The sequence below is a fragment of the Colletotrichum graminicola genome (assembly GCF_000149035.1).
Source record: "Colletotrichum graminicola M1.001 genomic scaffold supercont1.10, whole genome shotgun sequence".
Classification (NCBI taxonomy): Eukaryota; Fungi; Ascomycota; class Sordariomycetes; order Glomerellales; family Glomerellaceae; genus Colletotrichum; species Colletotrichum graminicola.
Genome location: NW_007361014.1, coordinates 203,449 through 226,124, shown reverse-complemented (window position 1 = coordinate 226,124; position 22,676 = coordinate 203,449). Strand labels below are relative to the sequence as shown.

At 56.1% G+C, this 22,676-nt stretch overlaps 4 protein-coding genes across 4 annotated transcripts; 3 read left to right on the top strand and 1 right to left on the bottom strand.

Annotated features, from left to right (window-relative positions):
• Window positions 1–378: 378 nt before the first annotated feature.
• On the top strand, window positions 379–7,504 carry GLRG_03360 (beta-ketoacyl synthase domain-containing protein; the record flags this gene model as incomplete). Its single annotated transcript, XM_008094045.1, has 6 exons — window positions 379–1,084; window positions 1,142–1,352; window positions 1,424–1,629; window positions 1,692–4,362; window positions 4,409–6,605; window positions 6,665–7,504. The coding sequence occupies 6 exons, from the start codon at window positions 379–381 to the stop codon at window positions 7,502–7,504; spliced, it is 6,831 nt and encodes a 2,276-aa protein (XP_008092236.1).
• A 1,923-nt stretch (window positions 7,505–9,427) lies between these two features.
• On the bottom strand, window positions 9,428–10,942 carry GLRG_03359 (aldehyde dehydrogenase; the record flags this gene model as incomplete). The annotated part of the gene is made up of 1 exon (XM_008094044.1): window positions 9,428–10,942. The coding sequence occupies one exon, from the start codon at window positions 10,940–10,942 to the stop codon at window positions 9,428–9,430; it is 1,515 nt and encodes a 504-aa protein (XP_008092235.1).
• Window positions 10,943–13,975: 3,033 nt separating this feature from the next.
• GLRG_03358 (GMC oxidoreductase) lies at window positions 13,976–15,742 on the top strand (the record flags this gene model as incomplete). The annotated part of the gene is made up of 2 exons (XM_008094043.1): window positions 13,976–14,219; window positions 14,334–15,742. The coding sequence occupies 2 exons, from the start codon at window positions 13,976–13,978 to the stop codon at window positions 15,740–15,742; spliced, it is 1,653 nt and encodes a 550-aa protein (XP_008092234.1).
• Window positions 15,743–18,463: 2,721 nt separating this feature from the next.
• Window positions 18,464–22,207, top strand: GLRG_03357 (uncharacterized protein; the record flags this gene model as incomplete). Its single annotated transcript, XM_008094042.1, has 6 exons — window positions 18,464–18,772; window positions 18,875–19,088; window positions 19,174–19,407; window positions 19,473–19,676; window positions 19,737–21,423; window positions 21,490–22,207. 6 exons carry the CDS (start codon window positions 18,464–18,466, stop codon window positions 22,205–22,207), a joined length of 3,366 nt encoding a protein of 1,121 aa, XP_008092233.1.
• Between the last annotated feature and the right edge of the window lie 469 nt (window positions 22,208–22,676).

The window sequence follows — 22,676 nt, the reverse complement described above, 5'->3', positions numbered from 1 at the left end:
CCCGTCTTCAGCTAAAAACCCTGCAGAGATTCCCTTGACAACCAAGAAAAGAAAGATTCTTCACACTCACTCATCTCAACGAGGCTTGGTACGTACATCATATCAACCCGGCCTGCCCTCTTCCAAGCCCCAAACGACATCATATCTAGAGCACTCGCAGTCCGCCTTTCGTTTCGCTTTCTCATCACCTATCTTCCTCTCTTGTTCCTATTCTTCTCTACGTTCTATCTTTTTCATCATTGCAAGGAACGCCCAGAGCGCCGGAACCTTCGCTACCAGTTTTTTCTTCTTTTTTCTTCTCGTTGATTCGGCGAATGCTTGTAGAATAAAATCGTCAGACAACAGCGGCCTCCGCAACCCTCCTCTTCCGCCCTCGTCATGGCGCCTGGTGTTCTTTCCTACTCTTCCTCAGGCACGTCGCCTTCTGCGAGTCCCGTAATGATGACCCCGATCGATCACTCCGATACCACTTCCGATGGCTTCACCAGCTTGTCCGTGGGGCCCCTAGATGGCGTAGGTCTCAACATCCACGGACAACCCGCCAACGGTAGTGGTCACTCCAACGGCCACACCAGTGGCGGCGCCGGCAGCAGCTCGAACACGGCCTACACGAACCCCGTCGGTGGCAGCGATGCTGGCTTGAAACAGATGCCCATCGCCATTGTCGGAATGGCTTGTCGTCTGCCGGGCAGCGTCTCCAGCCCTGCCGAATTCTGGGAGCTGTGCTCCCGCGCCAGAACCGGCTTCACTCCCGTGCCCAAGGAGCGCTTCAACCACGAGGCCTTCTACCACCCCAACCCTGGCAAGACTGGAGCTTACCACGCCCAGGGCGGCAACTTCCTCGACGTCGACCTGGCTTCCTTTGACGCCCCCTTCTTCGGCCTGACCGAGAAGGAGGCCATTTCCATGGACCCCCAGCAGCGCCTGCTGCTCGAGTGTACGTTTGAGGCCCTCGAGAACGCTGGTATCCCCAAGCACACGATTGTTGGAAAAGACGTCGGTGTCTTTGTCGGTGGCAGTTTCGCCGAGTATGAGAGCCATCTGTTCAGGGACAGCGATACGATACCCATGCACCAGGCCACAGGTAAGAAGCATCATCCCTGTACCCCGCATGCTTCCTCCCGCTAATATGGCCCATCAGGATGTGCCCATGCGATGCAGTCCAACAGACTTTCACACTTCTTCGACCTCAGGGGACCGAGTTTCACAGCAGATACTGCCTGCTCTGCCAGTTTGGTCGCCTTGCACTTGGCGTGCCAGAGTTTGCGTGCTGGCGAGTCCACCACCGCCATCGTTGGTGGTTGCCATCTGAACATGCTCCCCGAGTTTTGGATCTCTTTCTCGTCTTGCAGGTAAGTACATGTTGTTCCCTCGGGTGCTTCTTTCCGTCGCCACCGACCAATGCTGATACAGTTAACTTCAGATTGCTTGCCGACTCCGGACGCTCCATCGCGTTTGACCAACGCGGTACCGGTTTCGGCCGTGGCGAAGGCTGCGGTATGGTCATCCTCAAGCCGCTCGACCAGGCCATCAGGGACAACGACTCCATTCGCGCCGTCATCCGAGGCACTGGTATCAACCAGGATGGCAAGACACCCGGAATTACGATGCCGAGTGGCGCAGCACAGGGTATGTGTTATCAAAATACCGTCCTGGGCAATGATAATTTCCATGCTAACAAACCCGTACAGAGAAGCTCATGAGGCAGGTCTACAGAAACGCGGGACTTGACCCCAACGACTGCGGATATGTCGAGGCACACGGCACCGGCACAAAGGTTGGTGACCCGATTGAGGCCACCGCCATCCACAATGTTATCGGTCAGAACAGGTCGACCAAGGACCCCCTCTTCATCGGCTCCGTCAAGTCCAACATTGGCCATCTTGAAGCGGCCTCCGGTATTGCCGGTGTCATCAAGGCCGCCATGATGCTGGAGAGAGGCTTCCTTCTCCCCAACCACGACTTCAAGAAGCCGAATGAGAAGATCCCGTGGAAAGAGTGGAACATGAAGATTCCTGCCACCCAGAGACCATGGCCCAAGAACAAGAAGTACATCAGCGTCAACAATTTTGGTTTCGGCGGCACCAACGCCCACGTGGTCCTGGAGAAGGCGCCATTCTTCCCTGGGCCCAAGAAGGACAGGACTCTTCCTGCCCCTGAAATCAAGAAGGTCAAGGGTTCCAAGAAGATTTATGTCTTGTCCGCCAACGACAAGAACTCTGTCAGCTCCGTCATGAAGAGCCTCGTTGTCTACCTTGAGCAGAGGCCTGAGATCTTCCAGAACGACCTGATGGACAACATCGCATATACCCTGGGTACGCGTCGCTCCATGCTTCCCTGGAGAGTTGCCATTCCTGCCCAGGACTCTTTCGAGCTCATTGAGACTCTTAACAGCGGGAAGGTCATTCCTGGCAAAGAGACCGAGCCGCTGAGAATTGGCTTCGTCTTCACCGGCCAGGGTGCTCAATGGTGGGGCATGGGTCGTCAGCTTTACGGCACATACCCCATCTACACCGCCGCTATCGACAGAGCCGATGAGTGCCTGAAGAAGCTGGGCGCTGAATGGTCTCTCGTCGAGGAGCTCAGCAGGGACCAAGAATCCTCCAGAGTTGGAGATGCCCACATCAGTCAGCCGGCCTGCAGTGCCGTCCAGCTTGGATTGACTGATCTCCTTCGTACTTGGGGTATTCGCCCTGTTGCTGTTGCCGGCCACTCCAGTGGTGAGATTGGTGCTGCGTATGCTGCTGGCATCATCGGGTTCGAGGCTGCCATGGCCATTGCATACCACCGTGGTCGTCTTGTCCCCATCTTGAAGAAGAGGAACCCCGATCTTCGCGGGTCCATGATGGCTGTTGGCGGCACAAAGGAGGAAGTCCAGCCCATGATCGATGCGTTGAAGCAGCAGCAAGTCAGAATTGCCTGCTACAACAGTCCTTCCAGCTTGACAATCTCCGGTGATACCGATGCTCTTGTTGAGCTTGAGAAGAACCTTGAGGAGAAGCAGATGTTCAACAGACGCCTCCAGATCGAGACTGCCTATCACTCGCACCACATGAACCTGGTCGCCAAGGAATATCGCGAATCTATCTCTGATCTCCCGCATCCCCAGACTACGGACGTCCGCTTCCACTCTTCTCTCTACGGCCATCAGATCGATGGCTTCGAGTGCCAGGCTCACTACTGGGTCAATAACCTGACCTGCCCCGTCCGCTTCTCCGAGGCCCTTGAGACCATGTTGGAGCCTGTTGGCGAACACAAGACTGGTGTCAATATGATCATCGAGCTGGGCCCCCACTCTGCTCTCCAGGGCCCCATCAAGCAGATCTTGAAGCATGTCGGAGAGCATGCGACCAAGATCCCATACGTCTCTCCTCTCGTCCGCAAGAAGGATGCCGTTGAGTCCGCTATGGATATGGCCTGCAGCCTCATCACCAAGGGTGCCATTCTCAATATGGATAATGTCAATTTTCCCAACCTGAAAAAGAAGCCGTCCCTGTTGACTGACCTTCCCCGCTACACCTGGAACTATCAAAACAAGTACTGGCAAGAGTCTCGTATGACACAGATGCACAAGTACCGCAAGTCCCCCAGGAACGACTTGATCGGTCTTGAGGCCATCTACTCCAGTGATCTTGAGCCCACGTGGAGAAACATCATTCACTTGGACGACCTTCCCTGGCTGCGTCACCATGCCGTCCAGTCCGTCACTATATTCCCCATCTCTGCTTTCATTGGTATGGCTCTGGAGGCCTCCGCTCAGTGGGCGCAGCGCAAGGAGATGGCGTTTGAGAAGTTCGAGCTCCGAGACGTCTCTGTTATCAAGCCTTTGGCACTCCAGGACGCCGATGTTGAGTTGACCATCAACCTGCGCCCTCACCAGGAAACTAACCTGACCGCATCTGAGACCTGGAAGGAGTTCCGCATCTGCTCTTGGACTCACGGAAGCGGCTGGACCGAGCATTGCGTTGGTCTCATTGCCCTCCATACCATCGAGACCAACGAGGTCGATGGCAAGGAGCAGAAGTTGGCCGCTCTTCGTGGTGCTGAGGCCACCATGAAGGCTAGTGAGGGCCCCGAGGCTGTTGCCGTTGCAGAGACGGACATTTACGAGCGTCTCAATGAGCTCGGTGTTGGGTATGGGCCCTCTTTCCAGGGCATCAAGGATTGCAAGGCGTCCAACAAGTACGCTATGGGTAATATTTCCTCCTTCGACATTGCTGGAGACATGCCCAACCACCACCAGACCAGCACTGTCCTGCACCCTACTTTCTTGGAGTCGGTCATTCAGATGTACTGGCCTATCCTTGGCGTCGGCCGCGTCGACGTCAACACCGTCTACTTGCCCTCTTCCATCGGCAGAATGTCCATCGCTCGTAATATCACCACCCCTCACCCACACACCGGGCAGCACCCTGAAGGCTTACTGCAAGGCCGACTTCCCTGCTGAGCCCCGTTCCACCAAGGTCTCTGTGTTCGCCACTGCTGAGAACAACGACCTGGTCATCGAGATCGATGAGCTCACCATCTCTCCCATTATTGATGGCGAGACCGAGCTGGCCAGCAACCCAGCTCGTGAGCTCTGCTACAAGCTTGAGTGGGAGGACATTGGCAATCTGAAGTCGCTCTCTGGCAAGGCCAAGACAAAAGTCAACGGCGCCTCTGGAGTCAAGGTTGATGCTCCCCTGCCCGACGTTGATGTCGCAATCATCCACGGCGACTCCAACGCCCAGCAGACGTTGGCAAACGGTCTCGCTATCGCCCTCGCCAGCGCCACCTCTAGACTCCCCGAGATGGGCGGCATGCATGAGGTTAACACCGAGGGCAAGTTGACCATCGTTCTCACTGAGATCGAGCAGCCCTTCCTCTCCAACCCCACTAAGGAGCAGTTCGCTGAGGTCCGTAACATGCTTGCCGGTGTTCAGGGCTGCCTGTGGGTTGTCCGTGGTGCTTACGATAAAGCCACCTCGCCAGAGTCCAACATGATAGTCGGTCTCAGCAGAACCGTCCGCTCGGAGACTGTTCTGCCCTTCGCAACGCTAGACCTTGACGACAACAACCAGCTCGACGAGGATGACTCCTCCGCAGTTATCTTCGAGATCTTCAAGCTCGCGTTCGGAGCCAACGCGTCCTCCACAAGCGAGCTTGAGTTCATGGAGCGTTCCGGCCGCTTCTTCACTCCCCGCATCGTCCACGATGAGAAGATGAACGAGATTGTTCACCGTGAGACCAACCCCAGCGTCGTCGAGCTCCAGCCTTTCGGCAAGGACGACAGATACCTCAAGATGGAGTTCTCCACTCCAGGTGCCATCGAGACGGTGCACTTTGTTGACGATGTCGCTGCCACTCAGCCCCTCAGTGATGACGAGATTGAGTTCGAGGTTAAGGCCGTTGGCATGAACCTTCGCGATGTCATGCTTGCCAAGGGTCAGATCCCCGAGGCCAGCAAGCACGCCCTTGGTGTTGAGGCCTCTGGTATTGTAACCAGAGTTGGCTCTGCTGTCAAGGCCCACAAAGCCGGCGACCGCATCGCTGCCCTCACCATCAAGCACGGTGCCTATGCGACGCGCACTCGCACCACTGCCGCTAACGTCATGCCTATGCCCTCCAAGATGTCTTTCGAGGACGCTTCTACCCTTCCCTTGGCCTACTGCACTGCCTACTACGCCCTGGTCGAGCAGGCACGCCTACGTGAAGGCCAGCGTATCCTGGTCCACTCTGCCGGCGGTGGCATTGGCCAGGCCTCCGTGTGCCTCGCCAAAATGATCGGTGCCGAGATCTTCGTCACCGTCAGCACGGCAGCCAAGAAGAAGCTCCTGATGCAGCACTACAATGTCCCGGAGGACCACATCTTCTACAGCCGCAACACCACTTGGAGAGCTGCTGTGAGGCGTGCCACCAACGATGAGGGTGTTGACGTTGTCCTCAATACCCTGCCGGGTGCCGATGCTCTAAGAGAGAGTTGGGCATGTCTCAGCCGCTTTGGCTGCCTCGTCGATGTTCGCAGGAAGGATGGATCTCGCTCCACCCGCCTCGACATGGGTCAGTCGGACAACAACGCTTCGTTCTTGAGCGTTGACATCTTTGGTCTCGCCGCCGAGAGGCCCAAGCTCATGGAGAGATTAGTCGCCGATGTCTCCAAACTGTTGGCTGACGACCAGCTCCGCCCTATTGACCCCGCCACTGTCTTCCCCGTGTCCTGTATGGAGACGGCCTTCAAGACGCTTCAGACCACGCAGGGCCCTGGCAAGCTTGTCGTTGTTCCCCATGCCGAGGATGTCGTAATGGCCACTCCCTCCAAGGCTGCTAAGGCTCTGCTTAAGCCCGACGCCACCTACCTCCTCATCGGCGGTACTGGTGGTCTCGGTCGCAGCATGGCCAGATGGATGATCGAGCACGGCGCCAGGAACTTGGTTCTCCTCTCCCGCAGCGGTTCCGCTACTGGTAAGGTCAAGGTTCTCATTGATGAGGCCGCCGAGGAGGGAGCCCACGTCACCGTCCGCTCCTGCAACGTCGCCGACAAGGCCAGTGTTGAGCAGCTGTTCAACAGCGGTCTCAGAGGTCTGCCACCTGTTCGTGGTGTCATTCACGGTGCTATGGTCCTTCGTGTAAGTCCCCCCCCCCCAATACTCTATCCATACTTGTGCCGCATCTAACAATCGTGCAGGACGTTCTCTTCGAGCAGATGAAGTTCAATGATTACACCTCGGTCATTGAGTCGAAGGTCCAGGGTGCCTGGAACTTCCACCACGCCCTCCAGGAACGTCAGACCGAGCTTGACTTCTTCATTGCCATCTCCTCCGCTGCCGGGGCGGTTGGTAACCGTGGGCAAGCCGCCTACGCCGCAGCCAACTGCTTCCTCAACGCCTTCGTCCAGCACCGCCTCGCCTTGGGACTCCCCGCCACCTCCCTTGATCTTACCGCTGTTTCTGACGCCGGTTACCTGGCTGATGGCAGTGCCGAGCGTGCTGCCGAGGTCGCGAAGAACCTGGGCTCCGACAGCATTTGCGAGGCCGAGGTGCTTGCCCTTATCGGCGCTTCTATCTCTGGCAAGACGTCTGTCTGCAACCACCACGTCATCACGGGTATGCGCATCACGCCTACCATCCAGCCCTTCTGGACGCCCGACGCTAAGTTCAAGGCCCTTCGTCTGGCGGCCGAGGAGCTTGCCGCCGCCGAGGCTGGTGCCAATGGCGCCGTGTCACTCAACGCGGCCCTTAAGGCGTCGCGCAGCGAGACCGAGGCTATGGAGGTCGTTTGCCGCGGCCTAGTCGAGAAGATTGCTGCTGTTCTCATGATGGAGCAGGAAGACCTTGATGTCACCCGCAGCTTGTCGCACTACCCTCTCGACTCGCTTGTCGCGATCGAGATCCGTAATTTCATCACACGCGAGTTTGAGTCCAACATGCAGGTCCTCGAGTTGTTGAGCAGTGGTAGCATCCAGACCCTGACCAAGGCCGTTTGCAAGAAGAGTAAGCTTTGCGTTGGCTTTGACTGGAGCAAGTAGAAGTTGAGAGAGGTGTGGGCAAAGGATACGCGAGAGAAACGTGCATCAGACAACGAAGACATGATGACGAGTAGTGTTTATTATTAGACTGTTTTGGCCTATTCAACGCCTGGGGGACGATATAATCGGGAGGCGCTCATGGGAGAGCGATGTACTTTTATTGCAACGGAGACGGAGGATGACGAAGACATGAGGATACGGAAACAATCAAGAGGAGGGGCACCCACAGAATATGGAAGTCGCACGGGACACAAGGGCGACCAGAACCACAGCTCTGCGATTTCCTTTTACTTGTTGTTATGAGTGAGTTATAACAGTCTTGTGTTTAGTCAACGTGTAAGACGCTATGGAGACTTAGGGAATACGAAGACTGTAATGGTTAGATATGAACTGGAAGGCACAGCTGGAAGGAGAGGCTGAGAACTGGAAACTTCATTGGGGGATATTGCATTTGGGAGTTTTCATATCATCTTTGATTTCTTCCTGTAGTCCGTCGTCTCCTTTAACTTAGAATTACTTAGTAGTAGCAGACTTTCCTTGGTAACAAATCTATTTGCTCATTCATTAATCGTGTGCTCCTTTTGCGAGGAATATCTTGAGAGTAATTTTTCTGCTGCCTTGATCGCACAATCCCAGGCTCATACTCCACAAGGGCAACAACTATTCACCATCTGACCGTCCGAGACTCTTTGCGGGAAACCAGTCCCGATAAATATTCCACAGATCGCGCGTCGTCTCCCGTGGAAATATGCCCGAGCCTGGTCCATCCATCAAAGTCTTGAGACAAGCTCCCGGTCCCCCTCACACCTGGTTAGAGGGCCGCGTGGGCGTTCGCATTCTTTATCGCACATCACGGGTCCTGAAAATCTGTGGCTGCTGGGGTTGAGCCCAGGCAATGTGTGCCCAAACAGTGAGCGAGGGGAAGGGGGGTGGATGCCTCCTGAAAAAACTACGGGCTCAGCTTCTTGGTAAGTGCTGAAACTGAGGTGGAAGTCAGTGAGCAAGGTAGTAGGTTAGCTCGCGCACACACAACTAAGCCACACTATAATACCCAAGAACCTCGTCGCCGGTACACCCCAAGCGCCTGTAAACCTAAAGGTGACTCACTAGCTCTAGTTTAAGCAGTGATCCTACGTCCTATAGATGCTTCCTGGTCTAACCAGGGCTAAGAGCATCTAAGGGGAGGGTCTCACCAATTAACAGCTAAGCTTAGTTAGTAATACTGTTGTTGATAAGTGGTATTAGGGGTATATGTGCTAAGGTTAAGATTATACGGATGTCTATTATAGAGGAGGTACACCTTAATCAGACTATTGAGGTCTGATGAGGGCTAAGGAGTTAAGGCTATACTCAAGATAGTTGCGGTTACTATAATCATAAAGGTTATGCTCAAAGGTAAGGGGCAACTTGAAGTTGTCTTTTTTTTCTATCCTGTCTCTATCTACAGCTCCCACACAGTATTTATGTTTCCGATCAGGTCGGCCTAGCCCTGAAATGGCAGACGGTACGTAAGGTAAAACTCCTTTTAGAAAAAAAAACTAAAAGCCTTGCCCCGTTTGTACCTACGTGACTACTTGGTACGGCAGCGCCGGTCCCCGTGATTGGCTGGAGACGGGAGTCATCTAGATACCTACTGTTCATAACTGGAGAGTCCCGACATCGTCACGGATGCGGGCATGGCGGGCCCCAAGTGGCAGAGAGGCATTGCTGCTGTCAACGATGTTGGCAGTGGAGGCAACAATAACCGAGATATCATAGAAAACGCTACGAATTCCAACTTCCGAGCCGCCCCTCCTTCAATCAACAACCGAGAGCAAGTCTTTTCCCCCCCTTTTTTCTTAGATACATACAAGTAATACACTCCATCCCCCTGCCCCCCTTTCCGCACATTTAATTGTTCTTTTTTGTTCTCTTCTTTCTATTTTACAGCTTGGAGAAGACGGTGGGCACGCTTCCGCCCATTTCGACGAGGGTGCTCTTGTTCCGCACCCAGGCCTCGAGACCCTTGCGGCCGTTCTCGACGCCGACACCGCTCGACTTCCAGCCGCCGACGGCCATCTCGGCGGGCGACTCGCCCCAGGTGTTGATCCAGGTGATGCCGGCCTCGAGGCGGGCGACGACGCTGTGGCACTGGTCGACGTCGCGGCCGAAGACGCCGGCGGCTAGGCCGAGGTCGGTGGCGTTGGCGCGGCGCACGGCCTCGTCGAGGGTGTCGTAGGTGAGGATGCTCATGACGGGGCCGAAGATCTCGTCGCGGACGATGGACATGTCGTCGGTGCAGTCGGTGAAGACGGTCGGCTGGATCCAGAAGCCGGCCTGGTAGGCGGCGGGCAGGCCCTTGGGCGGGGTGGCGCCGCCGACGAGCAGCGTCGCCTTGTCCTCCATGACGCCGCGGCGGACGTAGGCCTGCACTTTCTCGAGGTGGGTGCGGCTGTTGAGCGGGCCGAAGTTGGTGGCCGGGTCGAAGAGGTCGCCGGCGCGGACGTGACGCACGCGCTCGAGGACGAGCTCCTCGAAGCGCTTCTTGAGGGCGCGGGGCACGAAGACGCGGGTGCCGTTGGTGCAGACCTGGCCGGAGCTGTAAAAGTTGGCAAGCATGGCGCCGTCGACGGCCTGGCCGACGTCGCAGTCGGGCAGGACGATGAGGGGGCTCTTTCCGCCGAGCTCCATGGTGACGTACTTCATACCGCCGGCGGCGGCGCCGGCGACCTTCTTGCCGGTGCTCACCTGGCCGGTGAAGCTCACCTTGGCGATGTCCGGGTGGGCGGTCAGCCGGGCGCCGACGTCTCCGGCGCCGTAGACGACGTTGAAGACGCCGTCGGGCACGCCGGCCTCCTTGTAGACGGCGGCGAGGAGCTCGGCGTGCAGCGGGGTGAACTCGCTGGGCTTGTAGACCATGCAGTTGCCGGCGGCCAGGCAGGGGCCCGACTTCCACAGGGCGATCTGGATGGGGTAGTTCCAGGCGCCGATGCCGGCGCAGACGCCGAGGGGCTCCTTGGTGGTGTAGGCCCAGGCGGAGGTGCGCAGGCGGAGGGACTCGCCGTTGAGGCCGCCCGAGGCGACGAGGCTGGCGTAGTACTCGAGGACGTCGGCGCCGGTGACGACGTCGACGTAGCGGGTCTCGGAGAAGGCCTTGCCTGTGTCGAGGGTCTCGACGGCGGCGAGCTCGTCGTTGCGGGCGCGGAGGAGGGCGACGGCGCGCAGCAGGATGCGGGCGCGCTCGGCGGGCGGCGTGGCGGACCACGACGGGAAGGCGGCCTTGGCGGCGGCGACGGCGGCATCGACGGAGGCCGGGGACGAGGTGTGGACGGTACAGATGGGCTGCGCCGTGGCGGGATCGACGGACTGGAAGGTGCCCGGTGATTCCGAGTCCGGCTGCGGCTTCCCCGCGTAGAAGGTGTGGCGGTCCTGCTGCTCCGGCAGCTGCGATGGTGCCATTTTTTTTTTTCTACTGATAATGAATCCTGTGCTAGTGTTTGAGAGAAGGGAGGGGGGAGCGGATATAATTCTTAGGAGGTATCCGTACTCATACAACGAGCATCAGCTTAACAAAGGAGGGGGTATAGTGGAATGTGTGATGGACGGTTTGGACGGGGGAGATTGCCGGGGATGGAATGTCGAACGGGGGGAGGGGTTCGGCCGGGGGTGACAAACAACACGCGGAGGCCGGAGGTAGTCAGGCTGGGAAGGAAGTCGAAAAGTGCAGAGACCGGAGTAAGATCGGGATCTTGACGACAACGGGGGGCCGGCCTTATCTCGAGTTTACCTTGATCTAGTAACGTGGGTGGCCACGCAGTAGACGTACCTTAGTACCTAGGTATGGTAGGCTGGTACCTAGGTATGGATACGGGCAGACAAAAGCTAGGACCAGCTGTCGGGGGGAGGTAGCAGACTCGTCGGGACGCACCCCGGTGGGTCCGTTGCTGCAGCGGTGTGATGTCATGGGCTATAGTAGTACGTCATTGGCCCGAAATCCACACGGATGCAACTCTACTCTACAGCCTGAAATACCAGGAATAATTGCTGCGTTTTTTGTGTTGAAGCACCGGTGCAAGTACGTGTAGAAGTACCCATGTACCCGAAAGACAAGCAGCCTCCACTTGAAGAAGTTTCAGCCTTGGTGTCTATGGTACCAAGAAGGCATTTTCTCTCTCTTTTTTTTCCCTTTTTTTTTTTTTTGGAGACGGTCTTGGCTGCATTGTGGCTGGCGCGACATGGATCAATATTTGACGCAGGACCCGGATCTGACCGTTGAGAAAAGAAAAATCGAACGATGCATCCCAGTCAGCTGCGACATCAAGCCGCGGACAATCGGCACAGAGATACGGCGGAAGAGATAGGGCCAGATGCGGCTGTAGCCAGATAGTAGCTGCATGGGATCGATATCAGGTGAGAAAGAAAAGAAAAACGGCCTATGCTTAACAGCGAATGAACAGCTCTCGCAGTACAGTACAGTACACACGTATTTCACGCCTGCGCCTGCCGACTGACTCTACTCTACTCTACTCTCCGTGAGCAATCGTGGTTTAGCGAGAGTTCGTCAAATTATCCTTCAAGGGAGAATCTGCAACTGACATGACACAAGCACCTTTTCTTTCCTTGCTGATGACCCTTGACCACGCCGCATTCTGCAAAGTGCACTATCCGCTAATGGTGATCTTTTTTTTCCCCAGCCCCCCGCCCAGGGATGAAGAGCCTGAAAGCTGGAAACCGGCCAACAGAGGACTAAGGCCAAGAGGTTGCCCCCATCCCGGGGCACACGAGTCGGCGGATGCCCCGGATGAGGCCGAACGTGGTAGACGCAGCCAGTCAACTTGCGCCACCTCTTCGTCCCCCCACCCCGTCTCGACGGCGCGAGAATTTAGTCGTTTGTCGTTGTCGGTATCGTCAGGCGGACAGAACTTGCCAACATGTAGGGGATAAGACCCGAGGGCTTAGCGCGGGTTGCATACGGCAGTTTGGGGAATGTCGGCCGCAATTATTGCATATGCATTGCATTTGCCTGAATCCAACGGCAGGCGAGTGACTATTATGGCGCCATATGTGGTTTACCAAGTGACCATCCCTGGCGCGCCGGGCAACACACCACCAGGGGAGGAAATAAAAATAAAAAGGAAAAAAGGAAAAAAAAGCTAGAGAGTCGTGGTCGGTAACGACGGTGCTACGCTGGTTCGATGCGGTTGACAAGGGAGACACGAAGAGAGCGCGCTCCCAGCATTCCTCGTGGGGCACCGTGGACAAGGCAATGGGGAAAACCAAAACGCAGCTAAGATTGGATGAGGCCGATCGAGGACGACTAGGCAGTAAAAAAAAAAAAAAAGTCGAGACGTCATCGAGCAGCTACGGCACTTGAATTTCCCCCCCTCTCTTTCCCTCTCTCGTGTCTGGAGCCTCTGGCCATTATTCGTAATTGTATTTCGACGTCGGACAGTTTCCACCAGGTGGATGTCGCGGAAAGACTTGGCAGCCACAGCTTTGTATGTGTACGTACCTACTCCGTATCCGTACACCAAGCGCCGTTTATCGTGGTTGGCGTTGCTGACACAATTGTTGGCTGCCAGCTGTGCAGAAAGCGTTAGTCCGGCAGGGCCCCCCCTACCCTCCGCCGTCAGACCAGTCAGAAAACCTGGAACTTTGAAAATCCGGTCCTGATGTCTCTCAGGGATGTTATCGCGGACAAGGAAGGAACCAACTGCAGCCTGCAAGACCGGTGGATAATGGGGGCAAGAAGGACTGGTTGTACCTATACCATGCATGCATGTATGGATACTGCATAGTCAGCTTAGTGTACGTACCTCGCTGCGCCAGAAAGAACACACAGAAGGGAAAGAGAAGAAAAAGAAAAAGAAAAGAAGCAACACAGGGAAAACCTGCCATCAACCCCATTGCCTTGAGCCGCCGCCTCCCGCTCTGTTCCCGGCCCCGGTTGTGGGTGCCGCCTCAGAAAGTGCGGCGAGTCAGTTGCAATGCCTTCGAGACCCGCTTCCCTCCCATGGCCCCGCCACACATTTTCGCGGGGTCCGTCTCCACCGTCCTGCGTCTTGTCTGCACCGGCGCGAAGAGGTCCCTTGTGGCTTCCCAAGCCCGCCAGCTGAACTTCGAGAATGTCACGGTCGAGCTACCTATCTCCCTCCCTCCAAGGATGGGTCTCCTGAGGAGTCCCAGTTGTCATTGATCATAGATAATGCGGCCGCATATCCACTTGAAATCAACATAGGACGGCCGTCTCGAGTTCTTCCTCTCTTTTATTCTACTCCCATCCGTGCCCTCGCCAGCCCTCCAACTCTATTTGATCCCAAGATCCCCCCCAATCTCACCAAAGATCGCCCGCGCGTTCTTCAGCCGTCTTACCCCCCCTTGTTCGTATAAACCGACAAGCTACCCCTCATCCCGATTTCGCTGGCCGGGCGCCCGCATTCCCTCTCGTTTGAATACCCTCACCCTCACCCTCTCACTCCTCGATCCGCCAAAATGTCCACCACCCAGCTCCCCGCCTCCGATGTCGACCGCTACGACTATGTCATTGTTGGCGGCGGCACCGCCGGCTGCGTCGTCGCCTCTCGTCTGGCTGAGTCCCTGCCTCAGAAGCGCGTCCTCCTAATCGAGGCCGGTCCCAGTGACTTCATGGACGACCGCGTGCTGGACCTGCGGAAATGGCTGAACCTCCTCGGAGGCGAGCTCGACTACGACTACGGCACCACTGAACAGCCCATGGGTAAGCTTCTTGTCCTTTCTTTCCACCTGCTCCCCGCCCCGTCAGCCCGTTCCGAGTCGCCGGGCGGCGGTTGATTGACCGCCGAAATTAACACTCTACTCTTACCACCCATAGGCAACTCTCACATCCGCCACTCCCGCGCCAAGGTCCTGGGTGGTTGCTCGTCACACAACACCCTCATCTCCTTCAGACCCTTCGAGTACGATCTGAAGATCTGGCAGTCTATGGGCGCAAAGGGCTGGACCTTCCACGACTTCATGCGCATCATGGACAAGCTGCGCAACACCGTCCAGCCCGTCCACGCCCGCCACCAGAACGAGCTCTGCCTCGACTGGGTTAACTCGTGCAGCTCCGCCCTCGACATCCCCGTCCTCCACAACTTCAACAAGCACATCACCCAGAACGGCGCCCTGAAGCAGGGAGTCGGCTTCTTCTCCATCTCCTACAACCCCGACGACGGCCGCCGGTCCAGCGCCTCCGTCGCCTACATCCACCCCTTCCTGCGCGGAGAGGAGAAGCGCCCCAACCTGACCGTCCTCACCAACGCCTGGGTCTCCAAGATCAATGTCCGCGGCGACACCGTCACCGGCGTCAACCTCACCCTCCAGGACGGCTCCAAGCGCACTGTCACCGCCCGCGCCGAGACCGTCCTCTGCGCCGGCGCCGTCGACACCCCGCGCCTCATGCTCCTGTCTGGTATCGGCCCCAAGCAGCAGCTCGTCGACCTCGGCATCCCCGTCATCCACGACCTGCCCGGCGTCGGAGAGAACCTCCAGGACCACCCCGAGTCCATCATCATGTGGGAGCTCAAGAAGCCCGTACCCCCCAACCAGACCACCATGGACTCGGACGCAGGCATCTTCCTCCGCCGCGAGCCTCCCAACGCCGCCGCCAAGAAGACCTTCTTCAACCCCGACGGCATCCCTGACGGCGACATCGCCGACGTCATGATGCACTGCTACCAGATCCCCTTTACCCTGAACACCGCCCGCCTCGGCTACGACGAGCCCAAGGACGGCTACGCCTTCTGCATGACCCCCAACATCCCCCGCCCCCGCTCCCGCGGCCGCCTCTACCTGACCTCGGCCGACCCCAGCGTCAAGCCCGCCCTCGACTTCCGCTACTTCACCGACGAAGAGGGCTACGACGCCGCCACCCTCGTCTACGGCATGCGCGCTGCCCGCAAGGTCGCTGAGCAGGCCCCCTTCAAGGACTGGATCGCACGCGAGGTCGCCCCCGGGCCCGCCGTCCAGACCGACGAGGAGCTCAGCCTCTACGCCCGCCGCGCCGCCCACACCGTCTACCACCCCGTCGGCACCACCAAGATGGGCGACGTCCGCAAGGACCCGCTCGCCGTTGTCGACGAGCGTCTCAACGTCAAGGGCCTCAAGCGCGTCCGCATCGTCGACGCCGGCATCTTCCCTACCATCCCCACCATCAACCCCATGCTGACCGTCCTGGGTGTCGCCGAGAAGGCCGCCGAGATGATCATCGACGAGGCCCAGGAGACCGCCCGTCTGTAAAAATAAGAACAAAGTTGAAAAAGTTTCCCACCGGAAATCTATCCAGGCGGGAAACCATGTGATAAGGAAAATACCTCGAAAAGCATTTGTTGTCTAAATCTTTTTATTTTTACACCTTTTTTTTTAAAGAGTTAGCTATCAGGCATTATACCAATGATATCACGACTATATACAAACCAAACTTGAATTCTCTTATCTCTCCCGTCTTTGTCCCTGAAATCGTACATCCGATAATCCTGCCCTCTTGTGTTTAGTGCCATTTTTAGGCCCTCTCAGACCCTTTAGCTCCGTTCCATTACCATCCCCATCGGACACTGCTGCCGAGGTGCTCCCGAGTGCGGAAGTCCACATTTCCACCGCCGTGCATGAAGAAAATTTCTGGTCGGGCCTCGCGAAGCGGTACCTTACTCCTCACTCGTCCAGCTACGTTCCGGGGGGGTCCAGTTTCATCGAGCATCGATTAGCTGTCCGAGACGCTCCTACACATCGCCACTTTTTTTTTCTTTTTTCCCTTCCCTCTTTTGTCCCAAGGGTCTTTCGAAGGGTCCGTTACGAGGCTTCGCTCGTTCACGCCTCGTTCGGCTGTCGATAGCATTTGCAAGGGGGCATGACCAAAAGACTCTGGGGGCTTGGCAACTACTCCCCTTCGGCATCCGACCTCCGACCCCTCTCACTTGACGAACGTCTACAACCCTGTAAAGACTAGGTTGAAAAGACTGGACTAAAGAAAGCTGCACATGGAGGATGTGTGTGTGTGTGTATGGAGGGTGGAGGGGGCATGGTGTCGATCGTCCACGCAGTCCCTGATATCGGTATCGGGGATTTCTCTCTCTGCGGGAGCACGCCGATCGTCTGCTCTTCAAAGGGGCGGTATTGCTTATAACGGATGCGCCAAGCTGATGATTGGTCCGCGGCCTGCCGGCCCCTTACAGTCAGTCAGCGGCGGCCGGTGGAGGTATGCGGCCCGCGGGCGGCGAAGTCCGGCCCGACACTTCTCGGGACGCGTTCCGATCCACTGGTAACCGGGCAGAATTGGAAAAGCACAGGACCGCAGCCATGGCATCTGTTACGCTTCCATGCCGAGTGGCCCCAAATTAACCAGTCACAAGTTGAAGGATTCTACCCTTCTATCGAGAAGAGCCCCCCCCCCCCCCCCAGCTTGAAGCGTCCGAGTGTGACATTCCGACCTCGCAACGCGTCCTCTTTGCTTCGTCCGCGCTCCGGCCCTTGATCGGGATATATGCGCCCGAACCCCCAGGTGGCTCTGACAGTTCCGGCATCCGGCCACGTGCCACCGGCTCAACACGGCCTCTGTCCTAACCGGCAACTTGCTCCCGTCCTCTTTCACGACCCCAAACCGAGACAAGGAATGATCTCCCGATGGCGGCGCGGTTGATGTTGCCGACAGTCAAGACCGTGGGCGGCCCTGGCCTTCGGCGGAGTTGGCGCCTGGGTAGCCGTCCATCATGTTCCGGGTTGTCCCGTTGTCCGTTCTTCAATTGCCGGCACCAGAACACGAGGGGTCGGGCCCATTTGACGATGTTGTCGTTAGGAATCTTGTTCGTCGTCCCCATCTCCATGCTTGCGCAGCTCTTTGTTGTGGACGAAGGAGCCCTCGGCATTTTAGGAAGTACCCGCGAGCCTAGAGAACGGATAGCGCCCCGTCTCGTAGCCTATCGGCTTGGTGTAATTGACGTCCGGGATGACAGGCAGCCTAACCGTGATTCTGGACCGGAACTTGTACGAGAAGAGGAGGTTCGGAATGAATTGAGAACACTTGAAGTCGTTCCTTGAGTTCCATTGTTATGAGCGGATGCATTGCATATGCTTCGCCCTAATTAAGGATCGATTGACGGTTGACGGCGATGCCCGAATGCATCCACACGACACCGCGATATTGAGATAAGCTGCTTGATACAACTTTGTCTTGCTGTTGGAATACTAGCCCCCCGGATCGACAGGGAAGGCTGGAGATTCATGTCTTACCACCGATCAAGTAGGCAATAGGCCGTTTTACCGTTCTGCTGTCACTGCCATGCGGCTCCATGGTTTTCGATATTTTCGGCTATTAACGCAGAGACAGCCCGAGGGCCAACGTTCGGCATCAGACCACCACGATAGGGTTGCTCATATTGACGCCTCTGCACATATAGAACGTAAAGCCAGGAGGTTTATTTACCCAGAGAGAAAATTGCTCTCAGTGTAGCTGCGATAGGCTGGTTTGCGCATTCTGCCTGTGCCAACAACACGAGATGTGACGTTGGGGCTGCAAGTTTCAAACGGGTATCCTGGATTCGACAATTATATCCAATGCACGATCGCTTTTGGCATTCACTGTGGTCAAGAACGTGGACAGTACCAGATCCGGGGCTCTCGAGTGAGACGGAATGGATATGCTTGCTTGTTACCCCTTTCTTCTTCACACAATCACAGAGACTGCCACTCACCCAGGGGGTTGGGTGAGCTCAGCCGCTTTTCCTCACGTTGCACAATAATTTGGGCGAATCCTGGAGCCTCCCGTACCGCGCCCCCTGTAATGTGATAAGCGCCATGTCTTTATCCCCATTGGCTTGGGTGTGCAGACACAGCCCCATGTGATACTATGTAAGCTTCCCGCTCAGCTTCCCTCTTATGTTGCGCTGTACCCAGTTGGAAACACCAGCGAAGACACCATCACTCCTCGCACGACATTGACAACGCTTTCGACAAGAAGTCACTACTATGCCCAAAGATGACCATGCAAGCTCAGGCGAGAATTCTTTCATCAAAGCGCGCGATGATTTTATAGCGTTGCTCTCGGAATCAGAGAAGGCGAATTTTGCCAAGTGTTCATCCGTCGACGAACTTTTGCAAGCCATCGAAAGCCTGCAGCACCTCGGTACGCGGAGGTCACTGGTGACACGATGCCTCAAGAAGATAAAGACCTTTGGCGACACCCTCACCCCCTATTTCGGCATCATGGAGATCTTCTGTGGATCGAATCCCGAGTTTGCCAATCTTGCCCTGGGAGGCCTTCTTCTGGTCTTGAAGGTAATTAGCATCTCTCGTTCTTTTTGAGCAGCTGCAGTCGTGCGACCATCCAAATACACGCTACCGCTTTCCGGAGTCTTTTGCTCACAGCCATGATTCCAGCTTGCCAGTCACTTTGTGACATTCTTTGAGAAACTCAGCGATGTTTTGAGTAAGATTGCTGCCAGACTACCTCGGTACCAGGAGCTCTATGATGCCCTCTCCAAAGACCCAGGAATTTGTAGTCCTTCCTTGACGGAATCTCTCCAAAAGGTTTACTGCCATCTGTTCGAGTTCTACGGGGCGGTAGCGCGAATCTTTTCAAAGAAGTGCGGAAGTAGGTCCACGATGAGAAACAAAAAGAAAAAAGAAGCTCTGCTCGTAAACAAGAGATCGTGCTAATTGGTAGCGTCCTCGCATAGGGATAAAACGAACGCCAGCCATACTTGCCGATTTGGCTTGGCATCCATTCGACGCCAGGTTCGAGCAGATCATAGAAAAGATCACATTTCACCAGAGAATCGTCAAGGAAGAACTCGGGTACGCGAAGATGGGCTCACTGGCCTCGACAGTCAGAGCAGTCGACCAACAAAGACGGATGGAGACAGCTGCCCGGCTGGACCTGATAGAAGACGCCTTCAACAAACAACTACAGCGTGAGTTTGAATACTCTTTCACGGCAGCAGCGTGGCAGCGGAAACGTCTGATTGTGTTCTTCTAGTCAAGCTTAACGACGCTGCCATGCGGTGGCTGGATCCGCCCGACATCAAGACTTCTCTTGAACATGCACTCGATCAAAAAGCAGAAGGCACAACAGAATGGCTTTTGGAAGACTCTAAATTCCTGTCTTGGCGCAACTATGACAGGCCTGAGCATCATACTGGCGTCGAGACCGGGACAGCCTCACAGTTCCTTTGGATCAGCGGTGAGAGGCCGTGGCTTTCGACTCATCGCATGTAGAACCACGTGACTGACGATCCTCTAGGGAAGCCAGGCTCGGGCAAAACCATTCTTTCGGCATCGACAGCAGAAGAGCTCGGCAAGTGTTACACCACCAATGCCGACTACCCCCCCGAGGTGTGCTACTACATCTTCAACCAGACGGCTGGCAACAGCAACTCCCTCGCTCACGTGTTCCGGTCCATCGCCGCCCAAATCTTCCACCATTTCCACAAACTCGAGAGAATCCGAAACATCTTCGTTCTCGCCTCGACCGGAGTTCAGTTCCAAAAAGCCGCCTCCGAAAACGAAGTGATCGAAACAATCACGCAATGCCTGCCCCACTTGCCGAATTTGCACTTCGTCATCGATGGGCTCGACGAGTGCAAAGACGTCTCGAAGCTCGTCGCGTGGCTTCTGAAGTGGTGCGAAACCACGCCATTAAAAGTGATGGTGGCCAGCCGGCCTGACGTGGCCAGTTTGCGGCGCTTGGCACCGAAAGAGAGCCGGATTGAAATTACGGCCTCCGTGCTGGAGCAAGACATCAGGTGCTATCTCGCATCTCAAGTGGATCAGTTGTTTCGAGAAGATCTCTTTCCCGCCCATGCCGATCAGGACCACGTTGTCCAGTGTTTACTTGACCATGCAGAGGGTATGTTCCTCTGGGTGAGGCTCATGGTGACTTTTCTGAGTGTGCCGAGCATGACCAAGGCGCAGCGCCTCGATTCTGCCGTTAGACCACCATCGGAAGGCCTGGACCGGTTGGAGGATATGTATTGCCGCATCAGTCAGCGACTTTTATCGCAGGACACCCACAGCAAGAACCTCGCCCAGAATACCCTCACCTGGGCAGCGCATTCATCGCTCCAATCACCCGAGCTGAGAGAGGCCATCTGTCCTGAGGGCTGGGACATGGACGACGGCAGTGCAACCACCCGCTTCGATCACGCAGTCGTTCTTTCTTGCTGTGGGCTGATAGAAAAGGGCCCGCACGGCACGTACCAGTACATCCATCTGACGGCTTTGGATTTCGTCCAACGGAGCAGTCTGATTCCTCCGCCGCCCGAGGCCAAAGCCATTATGGCTGGTCGGTGCATCTCTTACCTTGCCTTCAGCCTGCCTCAGAAACCTCTGTCCGGAGATATTTACAAAAGCGCCGACCGGACTGAAGTACGGCGAAAGTGGCCTCTGCTCCAGGTCTCCGCCGCGAAATGGGCGGCACTGGCAATCGACGCCCTCATGATGGACGACACGACGGCTCGCAACTCAGAAGTCGTAGAGGAAATGATCACACTCGGTCTTCGATATCTAAAGATGGGACTCGGCCTCATGGTATGGATTGAGTCACTGTATACCCTTGGTGTCGCGACTAGCCTCCTCGGATATCAAAGCTCGCGACAAAGATACAGCCTTGTAGGTAAATTCTCGGGTTCGAGCCAAAGCACAATCTTCTTGCAGGGTTTGGAGGGCCTCATGGAGGATGTGAAGGTAATGCACCGAGAATGGGGACCATCATTAGAGGAGAGTCCTGCCGAGATTTGGAGGGACGTCACGGCATTCACAACGAGCAAGTTCCTCGTGAAGACAAAAGCAGTACACGTCGAGACGCTTGCTTCTAACTTACGTATACCCGGGACTCAAGACCCCGAACTCTCCGTCAAGCCTACATTCTCAACCAGCATGACTTCACCCGACGGCTCTCTCCTTGCTAACCTCGGCATCTTTCCCTCAAAGTAAGTAACCGAGGGTGTCTTCACGTCCCGTGCGTAAACAGCCTACTGACGTGTCGTGGCCCAAAGATACTTCAGAATGGGCTGGAATGAGCATGGGGACATACCATGCTACACATATGATGGCACCATATCACGTCCAGCAGGCCAGGCATTCAGCCGAGTTGCCAGGTGTCCTCAAACGCTACAGGAGGTGCAAGATACGTGCGTAGGCTGGATCGCAAGATACGAAGTGTTTTCCATCGCCGGGGAGGCTTCTGAAAGGATGATCTGTACGTTGCACGACTTGGATGCCGCCGACATCGAGATATGCTTGCGTCAAGGTCTTTGGTTCTCGCCCGTGGGGGGATGGAAATGTCGCTTTCCGTTGACAATCGACCCTGGGCTCCACGGCTTCACCCTCCTCAACAAGGTGTTCCTGGCCCGAAAAGATGGCCAACGACACCGCCCAACCAGTCTTCGTATCGACTTCAACGAGACACGACGCACCATCTGGGGCCCGTGCCACACATTTAGCGCCGGCTACTCGTACGAAATCTTCTGGAGCCCAGACTCGAAATATCTCGGCTTTTCCGACGTCACCACTGCTGGAGATATCTGTCTGGCCGTGTTTGACACTTCAGAGGGGTTCGCCTCTGGTCGAGCGCCGTCTCTGGTCAAATATGCGTCCATAAAGCCATGTTCAAATATTATGCTGGCTTGTTGCCAGTTTCATCCAACGATGCCTTTGTTGTTATTCCTGGAAGGCCCAGACATCATGCTGTGGCGTTTCCAAGACGCAGGTTAGTTTCCCTTTTCACCCCATCTGTGCCGAGGACATGTTTCCTGGCCATCGATGAAAGGCTAACAATCACTCTTCCTTTTACAAGACCACCCGGAGAGGTTCCACTCAGCCGGTATGCCCACAATGGAGGTACACCTAGTCAGGTCCGATTCCAGGGTAGAATTTTCACATTGTGGTACATCGATCGCGGTTTATCATACAGGCAGACAACTGCCAACCCTTTTTTGCCTGCCTCCCATCTCAGAAGACAGGATGATGACGACGACGACGACGGTATCACAAAAGCGCTCTGCTGAATGCGATGAATACGCCAACCGCTCTAATAAGAGGCTTCGCGTTTCTTCCAAGAGCGGGACCACAGACTTGGCTGTCAGGACCTTATCGGTCCTAAAGCAGATCCCTTCAAACATGTCTACCTCAACTACAGCAATTCTGAGGACAGATGGCCATTCTTCCGGACAGCTCGGGGTAG